This window comes from Pseudorasbora parva, chromosome 9 (assembly GCF_024679245.1).
Source record: "Pseudorasbora parva isolate DD20220531a chromosome 9, ASM2467924v1, whole genome shotgun sequence".
NCBI classification, from domain to species: domain Eukaryota; kingdom Metazoa; phylum Chordata; class Actinopteri; order Cypriniformes; family Gobionidae; genus Pseudorasbora; species Pseudorasbora parva.
In genome coordinates, this window is record NC_090180.1 from 13,375,655 (window position 1) to 13,395,983 (window position 20,329).

A 20,329-nucleotide genomic window follows, 5' to 3' on the forward strand; every position below is an offset into this window, starting at 1 on the left:
AAAGTGGATTCCATAGATAATTTTTCGGGTGACAAAAAATCACGCAAATAATAGCCTAATGAGTACTGAAATCTCTCTTGCTTCTAAATTGAAACGTAATGGTATTGTTATTTAAAAGTAGTTTCACAAAATACTTCAATATTTATTCTTCTGAACAGCTCTATTAGCATATTTACGGTTTTTCGCAGCGAGAGCACATGACGTCAGCGGACTGAGAGTTCATAACCCTTTTGTCTTCAGAAAATGGTGCTCTGTCTCTTTAAGAACTCTCCACACCTATCGACTGATATGTGACGTACAGTTTTGTACAATCGTACTAATCGACCGCCCGCGCCCGCTGTTATTTGCTCTGTCTTAACCGAGTTTGTCGCGTGTTCTTCTAGATTTTGTTTCCTTTTATCATCCACTAATGAAAATAAGAGAGTGTTTTAGGCTCAAATTACAACTGTAACGTTAACCGTTAGATGTTTCGTTTGCCGGTTTAAAATAGGGCGCGAGACCGGTTTGGGAACGTTTGGGGACACAAACGTCATACAATACTTTCTATATTGTTTGTCCATTGAAAATACAGCTTTAAAGGAATGAAGTGAACACATTCAATCGTCTTTCTTAACGGAATAAACAAAGAACTGCCCGAATATGGCTTTCAAGTCTTTAGAGGAGTGAAACTTAAATGTCTACGGAGCAAAGTTGAAAACGGGATCATTTGACTTGAAGTTTGGATCCTCCCTGACATGCTCAAAGCCATGGTGACTCAAATAACTGCAGTTTTCTGAATAAGCGCATTGTGCAATGGGGACTCAGAGAAACGGGTTCTGCAAACGAGAGACTTACATTATCTCTGTTGATGTGGGAACAACCTCCATAAGGTGCCATGTGTACGATAAGAGTGCCAATATCAAGGGGTCCTGCTCCTCTAAGGTAAATGACAACAGGTTGACTGGAATAACTGACTTGACAGGATTGTGCCAGAGCCTTCCATGTGTGAAATCTTACAGCAATTATTGTTTTTACAGGTGTCTCTTCTTTATCCTCGGCCTGGATGGGTAGAGATTGAACCTGAGGAACTGTGGAAGGGGTTTGTCACTGTAGTCAAGGGAGCAGTTCGAGGTGAGACTTGTTATTCGGCTTCAAAAATCACACAAGCTTATAGCGCCCCCAAAAACTAGTTGGACACTTGTAAACACGTATCATGAACATCATTGCATCAGATATCAAAACATCCCATCTATTAGTATGCATGCTGACAAGTCATTCTATAGACAAATGCTGCATATTATATATTTTGTTTAATGAAAACAATATAATATAACATTTTAAGTATCAAATTTCATATAATTTTTATTTCGACAAGATAAATCAAGCACAACATGTTTATTGTGACTGTCTTCTGCATGTAATTTATTATTTATTTGTTATTTATTTGTATTACATAATCTTAAATAAAAAATAAAAAAAACACTAAAATAAAGATGTTGAACTGTCATTAAACTGACATTTTTGAGATTATTATATTCATTGTTTATTTACATACCAGAGGTGTATGCATATGTATATATAGATATATGTATATATGTGTGTATGTATGTATGTATATATATATATATATATATATATATATATATTATCAGAATATTTAAACTAGATTAAATTAGCTCCAACTAGATGGCAGATACCAGACTAAGACTCTTGTCTGCTATTTAAATAAAAGAAACATTAGCCTTTATAGACATTAGGCATGTGCCGATATCAATTTTTCATGCTGCGATTATTTGATGAAGTTTTATCACGATATACGATATTATCACGATATTTAAATAAGTTGCAAAAAAAAAGTGTTGCCATAGCATAACAGCTTTAAGAACTATTTTTGTAAGAACAAAAATAACTGAATGTTTAAATACAATAATGCACCAAAAATATATACAGCTCTGGAAAAAGAATTAAGAGACCCCTCATTGAGAAATCAATGTTAAGTGGTCTCTTGATTTTTTTCAGAGCTGTAAAAGTAAAATTTTCAAACAGATTAAAGTGCAAAAGAATTAGGCTATAAAGAACAACAGGTAGGCTTACAAATTACAATAAGGGCTCATTATTTAATGCATTACCTAAGATTGAGCAATAGCTACATTTGGTACAGAAAGTAATAATGTTTTTGTTAATGTTAGTTAAGAAATACTGATCATTGTTAGTTTTATCTTAGGTCCATTAAAAGTTATTTTGATTTTGATTTTAATGTTATTAAAAAGTAACTAAGAAATGAACATAGAATGATTAATTCTTTATAAGTATTTTTCATTGTCAGTTTGGTAATAATGAATTAACATGTTAACTAATGAAGTCGTATCTCAAAGTTATACTGAAATATAACAAATAATTAGAACAGTTCTAATTATTAGGGTTGTAGTCCAGATTAAAACATAAAAATGTTTAAATTTGAAAATAAATAGCCTATTAAGTCTTTAAGTATTAAGTATTAGGTGCTGTGATGAACAACATTGAGATTACAAAAACGAATGAATGTTTTAAAAACTACACGCGTTTTTTTGTTTGTTTGCTGGTTTCCGGGGTAATCGGCTCCATTCTGCAGTTTATCAGCGCCTTCTGCTGTCACTGAGCGGCACTTCAGCAGCGCGTCTCCTTCACCGGTTCAGTCATGTGCAGACGCACATTGGGCTTGTTTATATCTGAGCGCGTGTCCCTTTGACGCAGAATACAGCGGTGTTGAGCATTTATACGGTTGATGGGCAAAGTATTCTTGAGTGCATTATAAAAAAATTATAAATTGTTAATAAATTATTATTTACGATATTTTAAAGTGCCCACGATAACAATATCGTGCATATTCATTATCGTGATAAATCGCATTATCGAAAATCGGCACATGTCTAATAGACATAATGTTCTTGAGTAAAGAAACACTGTACTTACACAAACATCTTAAACGTTCTTTAAGTGTGTGGCACTTCATTCATGATAGAGGTGGGTGGAGTTATGTGGTTTGACCGACAGTTTGAGAATCCAATGGAATTACATGGTTTGACCACTTTTACATGCTTTGTAGCATTTTTTTGTAGTTATTTTTTTGGAGATTGGTCGTTTTCCACGGCACACCTGGCAACCTATCACTAGTGTGTGTGGTTGGGAAAAACTGCCGTAGACTGTCAGTGGAGGTACAGAAATCTCCCAGATTCTCACTTTTGAATATGAATAAAAGACTTACGGATTTGAATGACGTGAGGGTGAGTATATGATGACGATTTTTTTAGTTTAGTTTGTAACTTAAATTAATTTGAAACCCTTTAAACTTACCAAAACGATCATCATTTTTTAGAGAAATAGTAAAGGTGAATGCATATACAAACAAATTCTCCGTTTAGGTTTAGAACAAATTAAACCCAAGCCTCAAGTTGTTGACGTGGATGATTACTTTACTGTGAATTTGATTGGTCCGAACAGCTCTGGTTCAAGCATAGTTGCTCTACAATAGATCAAGTCTAGACCGAACTTTCTGACCTCAAATGTTGGAATCCAGGCTACCTTTAAATAGGAGGCCTTTGAATATTGTCTTGTAAAAAGGGGACCTTGTTGTCAAAGAGGTTTAGAACCACTGTGGTAAATTTTGTTGGTCTTGAGTTTAAAGGTCTGATGAAGGTTAGAATAATGACAGGTACCTCTTTATCCTCTGTGTCATTCAGACTCAGGCTTACAGATGTGCCAAATGGAAGGTCTTGGCATCTCAACCCAGAGGGCAACATTCATGACCTGGGACAGGTTAGTACATGTAAAATCCTGTGATGGCTCCTCAGAGAGCACCTTGTACTGACAGAGGTGATGTTTTTCTGTTATTATCTCCAGAAACACAGGAAAAACATTTCATAATTTCATCACCTGGCAGGATATGAGGGCAGACGAGTTGGTGAGATCTTGGAACGGATCCTGCACTATGAAGGTGAGGCTGCTGTGGATGATGTCCTCATCTTGTCGATATGTTTGTTCATTTCAGAATCTACTTAAGCCAGTCTCTCGAACAGAACAATTGACATTATCCAAATGATCACATCTTGGATCGACATTGACAGTTCATTCATACATTATTATTATTACCTTTCAGACATTTGTGGTCAGTAAGATTTATTTTTCAGCAAGGACACATTAAATAGATAAAAAGTAACTAAGGACTTTTATAATGTTACAAAATATTGCTATTTAATATAAAATCTGTTCTTTTGAACTTTCTATTCATCATAGAATCGAAAGATGAAAGATGCATCACAGGAATACATTTCATGGCAAAATATTTATTACAATTACAATTTACTGCTTTTTACAATTTATAAAGTTACTGCTTTTACTGTATTTATGATCAAATAAATGCAGCCATGAAACTTATTTCAAAAACGTACAAAAAATCTTTTAAACAGTAGTGTAATTTTATTACAGCAAATTATTAAGCAAATTAACAGCAAAAATTAACGCTTATACAATATTTATGCAAAACATAAATGATGTATTATTGGTTCCACAGCTGTTGGGTACAGTTAATGCTAATAATCTCCAAATGGTTAAACAATTGCTTATACTATTTAATAACAGTCAGTAAATAACAGTTCGCTGCAGTTTATTACTGCAAACAAAGTGTGTATTGTTTGGACTGTGACAGTTCGTAGTGTTTGTCATTCATTGTGTACGTCAATGAATGAGTATTCATTTCAAGTCCTGTAAGCTAAATAAGCAATACAGCAGTGACACAAGAACCTCTACGACTTTTCAAAGACAGTGAATATTTTGGCCTCAGTATTTTTGTGACACTGACACGTGCTAAAAGTGCTCATGTTTGACTCGGCAGAATTCCCTCAATAGTCGCTGGTTTGAGTTTCATGACCCAGTGTGGTCAGTTAATGCTCCTATGGTTTGCATCATTCACATTGTTTAGTTTGCGTCCCATCATTGCTGAGACAATCTAGTTAGTTTGAAAATTATGACCCATGTTATTGGAGTTGGCTCTAAGCATCCCTGATCCTGTATTTGTAGTCACAGATAAAACTGGTTCTTCTTGAACAAGTTTCAAAAGAGAAAAATGTTTTCACTATCTTATCATAGAGAACAAAGATCATTCCGGAAGGTGGTGGTGTCATCTGTTTTACTTTTTTGAAGTTCCCTTAAGGGGCTTTTCACGTCTCTTTGTTGTAACTACTGTAATGCCGTGTTTACACTGCCCGATTTTAGCCACAATTTTGACTCGCCGACAAATGTCCGAAAAAAGAATCTGCGATGACGGCCATTGAGTGAGCAAGATACAGGGCAGCAGGTAGTTGGGGAAGAAAGTTATAGACCAGAATATCAGTATTTAGATGATTTACAATTAAATCAAACCGAAACAAACCACAAAGATTTGCTTGACCAGCTGAACAGCAGCACATTGCAAACTGATTTATTTATGTCCAACTCAATTTGCAGAGCACTATCATTGGTCCCTGTGTCTCCAACCATTTTCTCCTCCATAATCTTATTTTCTTTTTCTCCTTGCACAAGAACTGACACATGTGTGATCTCGCGTTGTGATTGTGAAACATAGTTTGCGAACGGGACAGGGCTGTCGGTGATTCTTCCTCTTGTACAGTCATGTGGTGTAAAACCCCCTGTCGCCTATCCATTGTGCAGTGTGAATACACCAGCAACTGAATGCTGGCCCAGATAGTCATGCAGCGTGAAAAGAGCAGTGATCTGACGATTTTGAAAATCGTGCAGTCTGAACTCATCATAAGCTGCTTTAATATTTAAAATATTTAAAGTCGGCATAAAACGGAAGTGAACTAGAAAACGTTTGAAATTTGTTGATTGTTGTGATTTTGCTGTGATCCCTAGTGAGTGAGATTGTCCCGCCCTAAAAAACCTCTAAGAGAAGAGAGGTGATGTCTTTGCAAAAGGGAGAAGGAGTTATTTTATAGTTGCGGGCACATGAATAAAAAAAAATGCTGATGTGTATTAAATACTGTAAAATCTTCAGTATTTAATTGTAATACATTTTCCGTAAAAAAATAAGAATAGTCAATTTTGATTTTGTGACTAACAGCATATTTACTTGTATGTATGTATATATGTATGTATGTGTTATGACAGACAGTACGTGGTGTGATGAAGATGCTGTACTTCCTTACCAGACAGAAGCGGTTCCTTGCAGCCAGTTTGGTTGTTTTTACCACCCAGCATATGTCACTGCGTCTTGTCTGGGCCTTGAACAATATTCCTGAGGTAAACAAGGACTAGTTCAATTATGGCATTCTGGATTTGTCCTCTCTTTTTAACCTAAACTTCTCTCTTCTCAGTTGCGGCAGGCGGTCGAAGACGGCTCGTGTTATTTTGGGACCATAGACACCTGGCTGCTGTACAAACTCACTAAAGGTGGCCGTTTCATTTTGAAAATCTGATCGATCCTATTGTATAGAATTCACCTGAATGGTGGAATTCAGATCTTTATGTGCATAGTATTCTAGCTGGAATCCCTTAGCTATGGTCACACCATCAGTCCAAATCCGATTATTTGTTGGAATCTGATCTGAATGATCGACTGTCCAAACTGTGTATCGAAACTGTTCAGATCCGATCTGTGTGTTTTGTGGCACGCTTTCATTTTCTTTTTTTTTCTTTTTTTTGATTCTTTATTTATTAGACATTTAAAAAAATGTAACTATTTACAACAGAGCCCAAAATCCACCCACGATCACAAGACGTAAAAATAAGACTTGAAAATATTAACATGGATCCATTTAGAAAGATTAGTATACCATGTGACACAAATAAAAAGAAGGAAAGCAAAATATACAAACCTAAATATACAGACTTATAGATAAAGGTACATCTCAAGATTTTTACTTTTTGATAAAATCTTAAAAAGAGCACGCTTTCATTTTCCAGAATATCTTTGCTCTCTATTGCACTGACATTGCCTTGGAAGGCATATCCTAAAAAAAAACAACAACAGCAGCAATACAAACCCGATTCCAAAAAAGTTGGGACACCATACAAATTGTGAATAAAAACAATGCAATGATGTGGAAGATTCAAATATCAATATTTTATTCAGAATACAACATAGATTCATAAACTAAGAAAATGTTAATAATAATAATAATAATAGTTAGTAATAATTTTAAGGGAATCGCATCAACTAAACTCAAAAAAGTTGGGAAAAGCCCATGTTTACCACTCTGTGGTATCCTCTTTTCTTTTTATAACAGTCTGCAAATGTCTGGGGACTGAGGAGACAAGTTGCTCAAGTTTAGGAATAGAATTGATGTCCCATTCTTGTCTAATACAGGCTTCTAGTTGCTCAACTGTCTTAGGTCTTCTTTGTCGCATCTTTCTCTTTATGATGCACCAAAAGGGCCTGAAGATCATGGGTATCCTGTATTGTTTTCCGGCCTTGACCCTTACGCACAGAGATTGTTCCAGATTCTCTGAATCTTTGGATGATATTAGGCACTGTAGCTGATGATTACTTCAAAATCTTTGCAATTTTTCTCTGAGAAACTCCTTTCTGATATTGCTCCACTATTTTTCGCCGCAGCATTGGGGAATTGGTGATCCTCTGCCCAACTTGACTTCTGAGAGACACTGCCACGCTAAGAGGCTCTTTTTATACTCAATCATGTTGCCAATTGACCTAATAAGTTGCAAATTGGTCCTCAAGCTGTTTCTTATATGTACATTTAACTCTTCCAGCCTCTTTTTGCTACCTGTCCCAACCTTTTTGGAATGTGTAATGCTCATGAAATCCAAAATGAGCCAATATTTGGCATGACATTTCAAAATATCTCACTTTTCAACATTTTATGTCATCTATATTCTATTGGGAATAAAATATAAGTTTATGAGATTTGTAAATCATTGCATTCCATTTTATTCACAATTTGAACAGTGAACCAACTTTTTTACAATTGGGTTTGTACTTAAAGATTTGCAATACAGATATTGTCTTAGAAGCTGTCTACACTGGACGTGACAAAGTGACCGTTGAAAAGCATTTGTCCTTTATATCAGATATAAATAGAATGAGGCATCGGTGTAGACAACATCAGTGATTATAATGGGCAATATGTCTTTTGTTGCGTTGAATAGCACCGCATCGCACTGCTCGTGTCCAAAGTAGACACCGTGTTACAACATGATGAATAGGTCTCAAAATTCAAAGAAGTGTTTAGACCAGGCTGACTAGCATTATATTGTAATTTTCCACTCAACCTGCTCTTCGCAACAACACAACCTTGTTTCTGCAACAACTTTCAGCATGTTTCCTACAACAAGGTCTGTCATATTTACTTTTTACTTGCTGTAAGAATGTGACAGGCAGCAAAATGATCTGTTCAATGAAGTGTGGACAGATCTGATGTCTTACACCACTGACAGAAACTAACCCTAGAAAGCAGTTTTCCCACAATCATTGGCAAATGTGACCGGTATACTGACATTGTTAATGAGTAAATAATCATTTGCAATCATATCTACAGTGATGATTATCATTTTACAGTGCTTATTTTCCAACTTGGCACATCATTCATAAGGATGGCCAGGAGCCAGTGTGTGAGTGTTTGTATTTGGATGTATTTTACATTCACTGATCACATACACTACTGTTCAAAAGTTTGGGGTCTCTTATATTCTTATGCTCTTATGTTTTGTGAAATATTATTACAATTTAAAATGGCTGTTTTTTTCAGGATTTGACTGAAATTGCTGATCTGATGCTCAAGAAAGATTTATTATCATTGTTGAAAGTAGTTGTGCTGCTTAATATTTGTTTGGAAACTGTAAAAAAAACTTTTCTAGATTCGTTGATGAATAGAGAGAAATATAATATAGTAAATAGAAGTGTTGTTTTTTTTTATTGACCCAAACTTTTGAATGGTACACATTTTTTTCCCCAAAGCAAATACAATGCAAATTGTCCTTGCTTTGTAACAAATATATATTTGTCTTTGAAGCATTAGCTATAATGGCATGCACATAATAAATTTGGGTCATGTTTAAAAATCAGTAATGTTTTTATGGATTTATGGCTGTCATGGAGATATTATAGCGTTAACATTTTAATATACACCAATTAGGCATAACATTATGATTATCTCTTCTTCATGGCACCTGTTAGTGAGTGGAATATATAAAGCTGCGAGGGAACAGTTTGTCCTCAAAGTTGATGTGTTAGGAGCAGGAAAAATGGGCAAGCGTAAGGATTTGAGCGAGTTTGACAAGGTTCAAATTGTGAAGGCTAGATGACTGGGTCAGAGCATCTCCAAAACTCCAGCTCTTGTGGGGTTTTCCTCAGTGGTCACTATCTATCAAAAGTGATCCAAGGAAGGAAGAGTGGTGAACCGGCGCCAGCGTCATGGATGGCCAAGGCTCACTGATGCACATGGAAAGCGAAGGCTGGCGCGTGTGGTCCGATTAAACAGTTTAGCAACTGTAGCTCAAATTGTTCAAGAAGTTAATGTTGGTTCTGATAGAAAGGTGTCAAAATACACAGTGCATCACAATTTGTTGCTTATGGGGCTGCATAACCACAGATCAGTCCGGGCACCCATGCTAACCCCTGTCAACCGCCAAAAGCGACAACAGTGGGCCTGTGAGCATTAGCAATTGGACCAGGACCATGGAGCAATTGAAGAAGGTGGTCTGGTCTGATGAATCATGTTTTCTTTTACATCACGTGAATGGCCGGTTCGTGTGTGTCACTTACCTGGGGAACACATGGCATCAGGATGCACTATGGGAAGAAGACAAGATGGCGGAGACAGTGTGATGCTTTGGGAAAATATTCTGCTGGGAATCCTTTGGTCCTGCCATTCATGTGGATTTTACTTTGATACATGCCTACCTAAGTATTTTTGCAGACCATGTGCACCCTTTCATGGAAACGGTATTCCCTGGTGACTGTGGCCTCTTTCAGCAAGATAATGCGTCATCTGTTTTGACAGCAAAAGTGGGGACAAACAATATTAGGATTCAGATTAGGACAATATTAGGTCATAATGTTATGCCTGATCAGTGTAATATATATTGTCCCGCATACCAAAAATGTTGGTAAAAACAGCTCTGGCTATAAATAGTTTTAGCTGGTCAGTGTAAATATTAGAAGGGTAGTACAAATCTGATCTGCTTGCAGTAAGTTATTTTTTTACTGTCTGTTTGCAGGCCTGGTTCACGCTACTGATTACTCTAATGCCAGTGCAACAGCAATATTTGATTCCTATCAGGTCAGTTTGATTGATTGATTGATTATATACTTTATTAATCACAAAGGAAATTCAAGGAATCTAGATTCCAGTATTTTTTTATTGATGGAGTAGCCAGCTATAGTTATCGGGTACAGCTGTCTGATTACTTGTAATATTTGTGTAATTGCTGTTATCTGATCATTACCTTTGGATTGTGGACTTGAGTACAAACGAACGTGCCTGTCTAGAAAAATAGATAGTTTACCCAAAAATGTACATTCTGACATTATTTACACAAGTTTTTCCAAACATGTATAACTGTTATTACATAAAAGGAGAAAAATTGCTGATCTGTAATAAACAGTTGCTTTGAGAACCCAGACAAAATTTTAATAATTTAAAACATGAACTGTTCTCTTCTGTCATAGCATATAAAAAAATATAAAATTACAACCTTTGAAATTACTTTCCTGACAAGTCTTTTTCAGACTTTCCCCTACAACCTTCTGGGTAGATTCTGGCATGTTATTTTAAGTTGTAATAACATTTCACAATATTACATTGTTTTACTATATTTATTTTGGTCAAATACATGCAGCATGCAGCAAAAAAAAAACATTTTCAGAAATATTAGACTGTCAGTTCAGAAACATTAAAATAAATTGGAATGTTTGGCAAACAGAACAACACATTTTTGAACATTTGACAAAGCAAAATTATTTTCAGTCAGTGTTTATATTTTTGTTTGAAAATAATTAACTTCATCTTTACTAATTTACAAACACATTACGTGATTTCTTGTAAATCTTGTAAGTTTTCATCTAAATTATTTTTTAAACATTTTTTTTGTGTAGGCAGCATTGAATTAATTGAATTATTGGTCTATCATTTTTGGGTGAATTATACTTTTAGGGCATGAATTATGCCCACATTTATCTTGTGTTTGTGTTTTTTCTGGTATATTTTGTCCATACAGTGTTTTAGAGCATGTTTCTGTAAGTGGTGCTTGTTCATAGATACTGTCTGTGTTCATAGTGTGTTTGTGTGATCATCAGATGTGTTGGAGTGGATTTCTTTGCTCACTTCTCTCTATACCTCTCTCCATCCTTCCCACAGTGCAGAACACAAGGTATTCATGCACCCTGAATTGCTCCAATATTTCCAGAAAACGTTTTAGTCCATGTTTGACTAAATAATTGATACTCTCTTTACTTGTATTTAGTCACAAATTTGGATCATGTGATCCATCCATATTCGGGGTGCCCATCCCAATCATGTCTGTTGTGAGTATAATGCAGTTTTACTTGATTTATTTATAAAGAGAATACACAGTAATTAACATTTCTGTAAATGTCCCAGTTTTCTATTTTTTAATGACATGAACTTGATTGTGTTTGGTGCCACAACCCTACCTGTCACAGATTGCGGACCAACAAGCAGCCATGTTTGGAGAGTGTTGTTTTGACACTGGAGATGTGAAAATTACTATGGGCACAGGGACCTTCATGGACATAAATACAGGAAACAAACCACACACGTCTGTAGCTGGTATGACATTCCAGTGCTGATCTTACCTAGATTAATAAGCTCACAATATTCAGCTGTAAAATACCTACTAATAATTTACTAGAACTATTACTAATCAAAACCAACTACACAATAACACACAGCTAATTTAGACCCCATGTAATCTAAATTGAAGTTTTATGACTTTTAGTGTATAGTACCATTCAAGAAATTCATATTTTTATTCAGCAAGGATGCATTAAATTGATCATTAGTGAGGTCATGCTGGTCCTTTGAACTTTCTATTAATCGAATCCTGAAAAAAAGGATCACTTTCCACAAAAATATTAAGCAGCAACTGTTTTTAACATTTATAATAAGAAATATTTCTTGAGCAGCAAATCACCATATTAGAATGATTTCTGAAGGATCATGTGACTGAAGACTGGCGTAATGATGCTGTAAATTTTGCTTTGACATCACAGGAATAACAAAAATTTTAAATATAGTCATTTTAAATTCAAATTATATTCCACAATATTACTCTTTTTACTCGCTTATCAAAAAGATTAGCCTTAGTAAGCATTAAACGCTTCTTTCAAAAATATAAAAACATACTGACCCCAACACTTTGTTCAGGAGGGGACATTACTGGAAACAGGAGGTTAGGCATGATGTGAGTTTGTGTGATCAGTTAGAAAGGAGACACTGATGTGTCCGTTTCTTGATCCCTCTCTCCTCATGTGGTCTGTATGATGTTTTTTCTGAATAGGCCTTTATCCGCTGGTAGGGTGGAAGATCGGTACTGATGTTGTGTATCTGGCTGAAGGTAATGCTGCTGGAACAGGTTCTGCGATTAAATGGGCACAGGATCTAGGTGAGTATGATGTTTAAAGTGCATTTAGACCTACATGCAAAATAACTTCAATATGCATTTTGTACTACATAAAAAATGAAAAGAACCATTGAAGATTGTAGATGCACTCTCAACTCCATTATGAGAATTTATTTAACTTGATTGCTGAAAAAATGCTGAAATCACTTGGTGACACCGTTATTTTGTTGCTGTAATTCTATTATTGTAGTGTAATCTCTTTGATGCTCTGTTGATGTCTTACAGAACTCTTTTCTGATGTTAAGGAGACAGAAGCCATAGCTACTAGCGTGGAAGACTCAGACGGCGTGTATTTTGTGCCTTCTTTCAGTGGTTTACAGGTGTGTTTGTGAATAATATATGTGTATGTATGTATGTGTGTGTATATATATATATATATATATATATATATATATATAAATATATATATAATATATATATATAATATATATATATATATGTGTGTGTGTGTATATATATATATATATATATATATATATATATATATATATATATATATATATATATATATATATATATATATATATATATATATTAAAAAAAAAAGTTTTTGTTTTCCTAATCTTTTTTTTGTTAAATAACTTTCATTGTTGTCTATACAGGCAGGTCTTTTTATTGCTACTCTTTTACTCCATTGGTCCATCTCATGTATTTATTACAAATACAGGAGAAATCTCCTTAAATCATGTCATTGTCTGAATGAAATAGGTAATGAGATCCAAGATGATCTGAAATCTGGACGACTGTGAATATGTATGTTTGTGTGCCACAGGCCCCTTTGAATGATCCTAAAGCTTGTGCCTCTTTTATGGGCTTAAAACCTTCCACAACCAAGAGACACCTGGTCCGAGCCATTCTGGAGTCTATAGCGTTCAGGTGAGCTGATTTGCAAGATCTGACTGTATAAAGATCTCTCGTGATTCAAAGAATATGATCCGTTAAAGTTAGGAAAAAGCAGAAAGGATGGATTGTGTCAATGTCATAAATTAACCAGGGCTTTGGGAAAAATGGGAAAATTCTTGCCCTTAATAAAAACTAAAGTTAATAATTTCTGACACTAGTACTGTATATGACCAATAACACTAAAACTAGCCAAATTAATGAATGCACGTATACAGTGCCTTGCGAAAGTATTCCCCCTCATTAAACTTTGTGACCTTTTGCCACATTTCAGGCTTCAAACAAAGATATAAAACTAATTTTTTTTGAAGAATCAACAACAAGTGGGACACAATCATGAAGTGGAATGAAATTTATTGAATATTTCAAACTTTAACAAATCAAACTGAAAAATTGGGTGTGCAAAAATATTTGGGCCCTTTACTTTCAGTGCAGCAAACTCTCTCAAGAAGTTCAGTGAGGATCTCTGAATGATCCAGTGTTGACCTAAATGACTAATGATGATAAATATAATCTACCTGTGTGTAATCAAGTGTCCGTATAAATGCACCTGCACTGTGATAGTCTCAGAGGTCCGTTTAAAGCGCAGAGAGCATCATGAAGAACAAGGAACACACCAGGCAGTTCCGAGATACTGTTGTGGAGAAGTTTAAAGCCGGATTTGGATACAAAAAGATTTCCCGAGCTTTAAACATCCCAAGGAATCAATGCAAGCGATAATATTGAAATTGAAGGAGTATCAGACCACTGCAAATCTACCAAGACCTGGCCGTCCCTCTAAACTTTCAGCTCATACAAGGAGAAGACTGATCAGAGATGCAGCCAAGAGGCCCTAATCACTCTGGATGAACTGCAGAGATCTACAGCTGAGGTGGGAGACTCTGTCCATAGGACAACAATCAGTCATATACTGCACCAATCTGGCCTTTATGGAAGAGTGGCAAGAAGAAAGCCATTTCTTTAAGATATCCATAAAAAGTGTCATTTAAAGTTTGCCACAAGCCACCTGGGAAGATTGTGCTCTTGTGAGATGAAACCAAAATTGAACTTTTTGGCAACGTTATGTTTGGCGTAAAAGCAACACAGCTCATCACCCTGAACACACCATCCCCACTGTGAAACATGGTGTTGGCAGCATCATGGTTTGGGCCTGCTTTTCTTCAGCAGGGACAAGGAAGATGGTTAAAATTGATGGGAAGATGGATGGAGCCAAATACCGGATCATTCTGGAAGAAAACCTGATGGAGTCTGCAAAAGACCTGAGACTGGGACGGAGATTTGTCTTCCAACAAGACAATGATCCAAAACATAAAGCAAAATCTACAATGGAATGGTTCAAAAATAAACATATCCAGGTGTTAGAATGGCCAAGTCAAAGTCCAGACCTGAATCCAATTGAGAATCTGTGGAAAGAACTGAAACCTGCTGTTCACAAACTTTCTCCATCCAACCTTACTGAGCTCGAGCTGTTCTGCTAGGAGGAATGGGCAAAAATTTCAGTCTCTCGATGTGCAAAACTGATAGAGACATACCCCAAGAGACTTACCGCTGTAATCGCAGCAAAAGGTGGCGCTACAAAGTATTAACTTAAGGGGGCCGAATAATTTTGCACACCCAATTTTTCAGTTTTTGATTTGTTAAAAAAGTTTGAAATATCCAATTAATTTCATTCCAATTTCGTGATTGTGTCCCACTTGTTGCTGATTCTTCACAAAAAAATAGTTTCATATCATTGTTTGAAACCTGAAATGTGGCAAAAGGTCGCAAAGTTCAAGGGGGCCGAATATTTTCGCAAGGCACTGTACATATTATAGTGATGAGGTCCATTCTTCGTACATCGCTAACTCAGTCTGCTGGATTTGATTGTTGATGATTTGACATGGTCTTGTATAGTTTGGTTCTTCAAAGCTCATCCTGGACTTGCTGTCATGGCAACAGGTCTGTGAGATCAAACTATACTTCCGAGGAGGTTTATTTATCGTAAGCAAGATTAGACTGCATCTTTATAACGGCATTGCTACTTAAAATTTGTCCCAACCACTACTACTTTATTACAAGAGATCTTTACTGATCCAGGGGTAATACTAATTTATAATAATGATGATATAAAAATGAATTTAAAAATAATATTGAAATATTAATATCAAAAATAATAATGTTGTGTAGCCAATAATACTATAGACACTCCCACTTGATTGAGAGATTTATTTTTGATGGAATCATTACTTTATAATTTTATTGGAGTCTTATAATCTGTACAGTTAATCTGAGTTTTGCATTAATTTGAGTGATGATGGATATTATGGTAGTGGCTTGATTCAGAGAACTTGATTTTGACCCTTAAGAAACTAATTAATTCTGCACGTAACAATTGCTAACAACAAAAGGCTTGAACATTGAAACACTAGAAATGGTGAATACAAATGATTGGGAATCATGTTTAAAAAAACCTGCACATTTCATTTATCTATTATAACTTTTATGTTGTTTTGGTTGCTTGGCTGTTTCCTTTTAAATGTCCAGAAATTTGTCAAGTTTTTCATGAGGTGTCTTTTTTAATTTATATGATGTAATTACGCTGCAGTCTTGCCACCAGCCAATCGCTGCTTTGCTAATTGTGGTTTCGAGTATTGATGCATCTGTCATCTTCACTGAACACAAGAACATGCAGTAATCTCAGACAACTTAATCCAGATATTTTTTTAATCCAATCCACAAATTAGTTTGAAAGACCAAATTAGCTAGAGATCAGTTATCACGATTAAAAGATCTGGGATCTGTCAAATCAACTCGGATGTATTAATCGAGGTACAAAGAACGGACCCCAGGATTGCTTCCAATCATATGTTATTGTTCCTGTTCTGATAAAACACAACATACTACCTACCTACCTACTACCTACAATATACAACCTACTTAAATGATTAACTAACATCTTTGGAATGGAAAATATTTGAGTTAAACGGGTCACTGAAGATCAGTGTAAATAGACTTTGTCCTCAACCACATGTATTCTGAGGCATGTGTAATCCTTTTTGTAGAATTTAGCTTGGTATTTAACACTTTTCCTAGATTTATTGAAGTTGGCATTAAACAGAAGTTGTTTCAGTCTTTTCCTCTCTATTGTGAAGTATATCTAAGTCAAATGGCTTCTCGAAAAAATGTAGGGTAGGACTTCATTTTGTCCATATGGTATTGATTGGATGATTATTGTTTGCTTTTGCCATCATGCTAGTAAATATCATCAGAGAAGAGATGAGATGTTATTGAAAAAGGGGATAGAAGATAGATTACGAGGACACAAAATAATGATGTGTACTGATTAATCATTTATAATCAACACTTCAGTATTCCATTCCATTCATGACTTAAATGTAAGTGAATTATTCACAATGAATGTCAATCAGATATTGGCAATGCACTTTTAGTTTAACTTTCACTATAGTTCTTTACTGCAGGAAATTATCAAACTATAAAATTTGTAGACAAGAAAACCTGCCAATTCTTTGAGCACAACAACTCAAACAGTGTCTGCAGGGATGAAAATGTCACTTGAGTTATAAAGATAAAACATTGGCCATCTTAGACCCCTGATGAGGCTTTGCTTCACTCATCTCATTCTCACAATCAGTCATTATTGTAAACATAATGAGTTCTTCGATTGTCATCTGACTTGGTTCTGCCACTGCACATCAGAAAAAAGAAAGAAATGAAAAGGTGATTGGATGCAAACCACCCTCCTTTGGATGAACCACCCTCTCCTCTACCAATCTAGAGTAGTTAATCGAGACTTGTATATCAATAGAGACTCATTCCTACTTGGTTGCCCTTTTTACCCTTTAGAAAAGTTTCATACTTCAGATAAAATAAAGCCTGAACTCAACAGCCCTGGGGGGTTGAACTATGGATTGATTAACCCAAACCTTGTTTACTCGAGGTATGCTGGTTCCAAAACCTGATCTGGAGCAGGTTATGTTCAAAGAATGAGCTGCTATGCTTACATGCATACCCTGAAATTTACAAGTTGAGTAAACTTACCAGTCAAAGTCGCATAACATGCTTTCTGGAATCTTATCCTACTTCACTCCTCAGCTGGTGTCTTTGACCATTGTAATAATTATTGACTTATCCAATCCCATCTCATGAAAAATGCTGTTTTACAAGTTTGCAATTTCATTTTAATTTATACATTTTAATTTCGAATGAAAACATGCGTTTAAAAATAAAAAGCATCAGAAGTATATGGGGTCCAACACTATAACCTAACCTTCAGTGGGCCATGAGAAGATTGTGCAAATTCATACAAATGGCCATATAATAAATAACAACAACTCTGATTTTCAGGAACAAGCAGCTCTTTGATGTCATGCTTAGGGAAACGCGTATTCCCATTACTAAAATCAGGTGAGGGTCTCACTCCGGTTCTCTGTTTTGTGGCATAGCCTGATCCTACCTGTTGAACTTTCATATATATCTACACTTTTATAGGGCTGATGGAGGTGTATGCACAAATGATTTCGTCATGCAGCTGACGGCTGATCTGTTGGGGCGAAAGATAGCACGTCCAAGGCACTTTGAAATGTCCTGCCTTGGAGCTGCGTTTGTTGCGGGACTAGGAACAGGTAAGGAAAAAGATTACATTATAGTGCAGCAAACAAACCAATTCCTAATCTAGGCTTTATCTGATTGTATAAACCCTATAAAGTATTGTATTTGATATACACCTTTCTACGCCCTCTAAATAATCTACAAAATTCTAATATTTGCTGAAACACCTGTTGTACACAATCTACTACATGCCACCTGGTCATGTGATTGACAGTTCATACTTTTTTAGCTAGTAAAAGACCCGTTAATAAAATTGTGAAAAGCTTTGCTCATAAAACAAAGGATTTAAATATCATCTCACTAAGACATTGTATTGAGAGATATACAAGGAGCAACTGATATGTGTATGAATATATATTTACAGTAGTCTGCTGTACTATTATAATGAGCTCATTGATTTACGCTACAAGCTTACAATCAGAATTTCATATTTTTGCTCTGTTTGGGCCTCTAAATAAAATCCCTCATATATCAAATATGATGCTCAAAATGTTTATTATCTTTTATCTACCGGGTCAATAAACTGTCACTTCTTTTTTTCTTCTTTATTTAAAAAAAAAAAAAAAAAAACAGAATATTATTTCATATGTCAGGCTTTCCCATTTAATTCTGAGTTGTCCTTTAGGCTACTGGAGGAACCAAGAGGAACTGAAGAAGCTTTTGACCACTGACCAACATTTCCTTCCCAGAAGGAGTAAAGGGGAAGGGGACAAGGGGGGCCAATACAGAGGTGTCCTGCAGAGCTGGGAGAGGGCTCTTCAGCGGTCCATGCACTGGTATAGCCAGCCATGATTTACCACAAGTTTATTCTATAAAAAGGTGTGGGGCGATTCTTTCTCACTGTGAAAAACACTTGAAGAATATAATTTCCAATCTGGTTTTGTTAAACGGTTTATGTGAACAGTGTAGAGTCTTGCCTAATCATTAGGAGTTTTACAGATTTACAACTTGTCTGCAAATCCAAGTCATAGCACCAAGTTGTGAATCCAGTGGTATTATGATGACTGGGTGGTAGGCTGCAGCACAATTCCTATTTTAAAATAAGAAGATGTATTATGACTTTGCCAATCGATACTTCAGCCATTAGGCACTGAAAATCAATTAGTGCCTTTAACCATCTACTGTTTTCTTGTTTATTATAAATATGAACAAATGGATTTGAACTTGCTATGTGCCTTAATTAGGTGATTTTGTACGAGAGATCCACAGTGAGTTAACCTGGTTTCTCATCTCCCAAATGTTGACATCTCACCCTGAGAGAAGTATAGTAATTATATGTAATTAATGTTGTTTACATAGATTGGATGGGAATAATAAGTTAAACATACTGCTCTTTCTCACCTTTATTAATTGACTGAGTTAAAACACATTGTTCATCCATTAGTAGGGTATGGCTATTTATACAAGCATTCATTAATGCTATTGTAATTTTAATGTAATAATAGCTGACATTTTCTAATTGCACATACTGTCTTAATGTTATATAGGTTATTTTTGTATATTAAAAGTACCTCTTAATACAAAGAAAATGCTGCACACATGGAAAACTTGTTACCTGAAGTGCTATAGTGTTGTTGGGGTAGTTTTTTTTTTAACTTTCGATTTCAATTGATACTATCAAAAGTGGTTAATGATATGATGCATTCAGCTGTAGCAAATAAGTAACTGTGAAACTGTAATATCATACGCTGTTATCTCTATCAGGGGGTTTCAAAGAAAATATACATGACATTTGCTATAAATAAAAATGTATTTTATGAATAGACTTTCAATGAACTCTTAACATTGTGCCATGTTTCATGTCAGTATGTGATATTATTTGTTTTAAATAAATATGCTATTTTAATGTCATGTTTGCGTTGTCATGCAAATAATGCAAATAATTGTCATCTGGGGTGAATGGATGTATATAAAACGTGAGATTTTGAAATGAACTAAAGATCTGATAGGCATTATGTATGGGTCTAAAATTGTTAGTTACAGACGTGCTTTAATGAAAACAGTTTGTTGAAGCTCTGGGTAAGTCTTACGTCTGCCTGCCAAACAATGCAATAAAACAACTGTGCAAAGTCTCAATAAAGGGCTAAATCAAATAAGGATCCCACTACAATTATAAATATAAATTATTATTTTAGGATAAAATGGTATGTTTAAAAAAAGTATAATCTTAGAGCATTATTGGCGTTTGGTTTTTTTCAAGTCGTGC

The 20,329-nt window shown here is 35.3% G+C and overlaps 1 protein-coding gene across 1 annotated transcript; it reads left to right on the top strand.

The window, feature by feature from the left end:
• The first annotated feature begins 290 nt into the window (after window positions 1–290).
• On the top strand, window positions 291–19,974 carry gk5 (glycerol kinase 5). The gene is made up of 16 exons (XM_067453998.1): window positions 291–921; window positions 1,017–1,110; window positions 3,699–3,774; window positions 3,859–3,952; window positions 6,124–6,255; window positions 6,330–6,405; window positions 10,192–10,253; window positions 11,270–11,343; window positions 11,437–11,497; window positions 11,636–11,762; window positions 12,493–12,597; window positions 12,841–12,935; window positions 13,388–13,491; window positions 17,860–17,919; window positions 18,004–18,137; window positions 18,749–19,974. Exons 1-16 carry the CDS (start codon window positions 793–795, stop codon window positions 18,913–18,915), a joined length of 1,590 nt encoding a protein of 529 aa, XP_067310099.1. The 5' UTR covers window positions 291–792; the 3' UTR covers window positions 18,916–19,974.
• The last annotated feature ends 355 nt before the right edge of the window (window positions 19,975–20,329 follow it).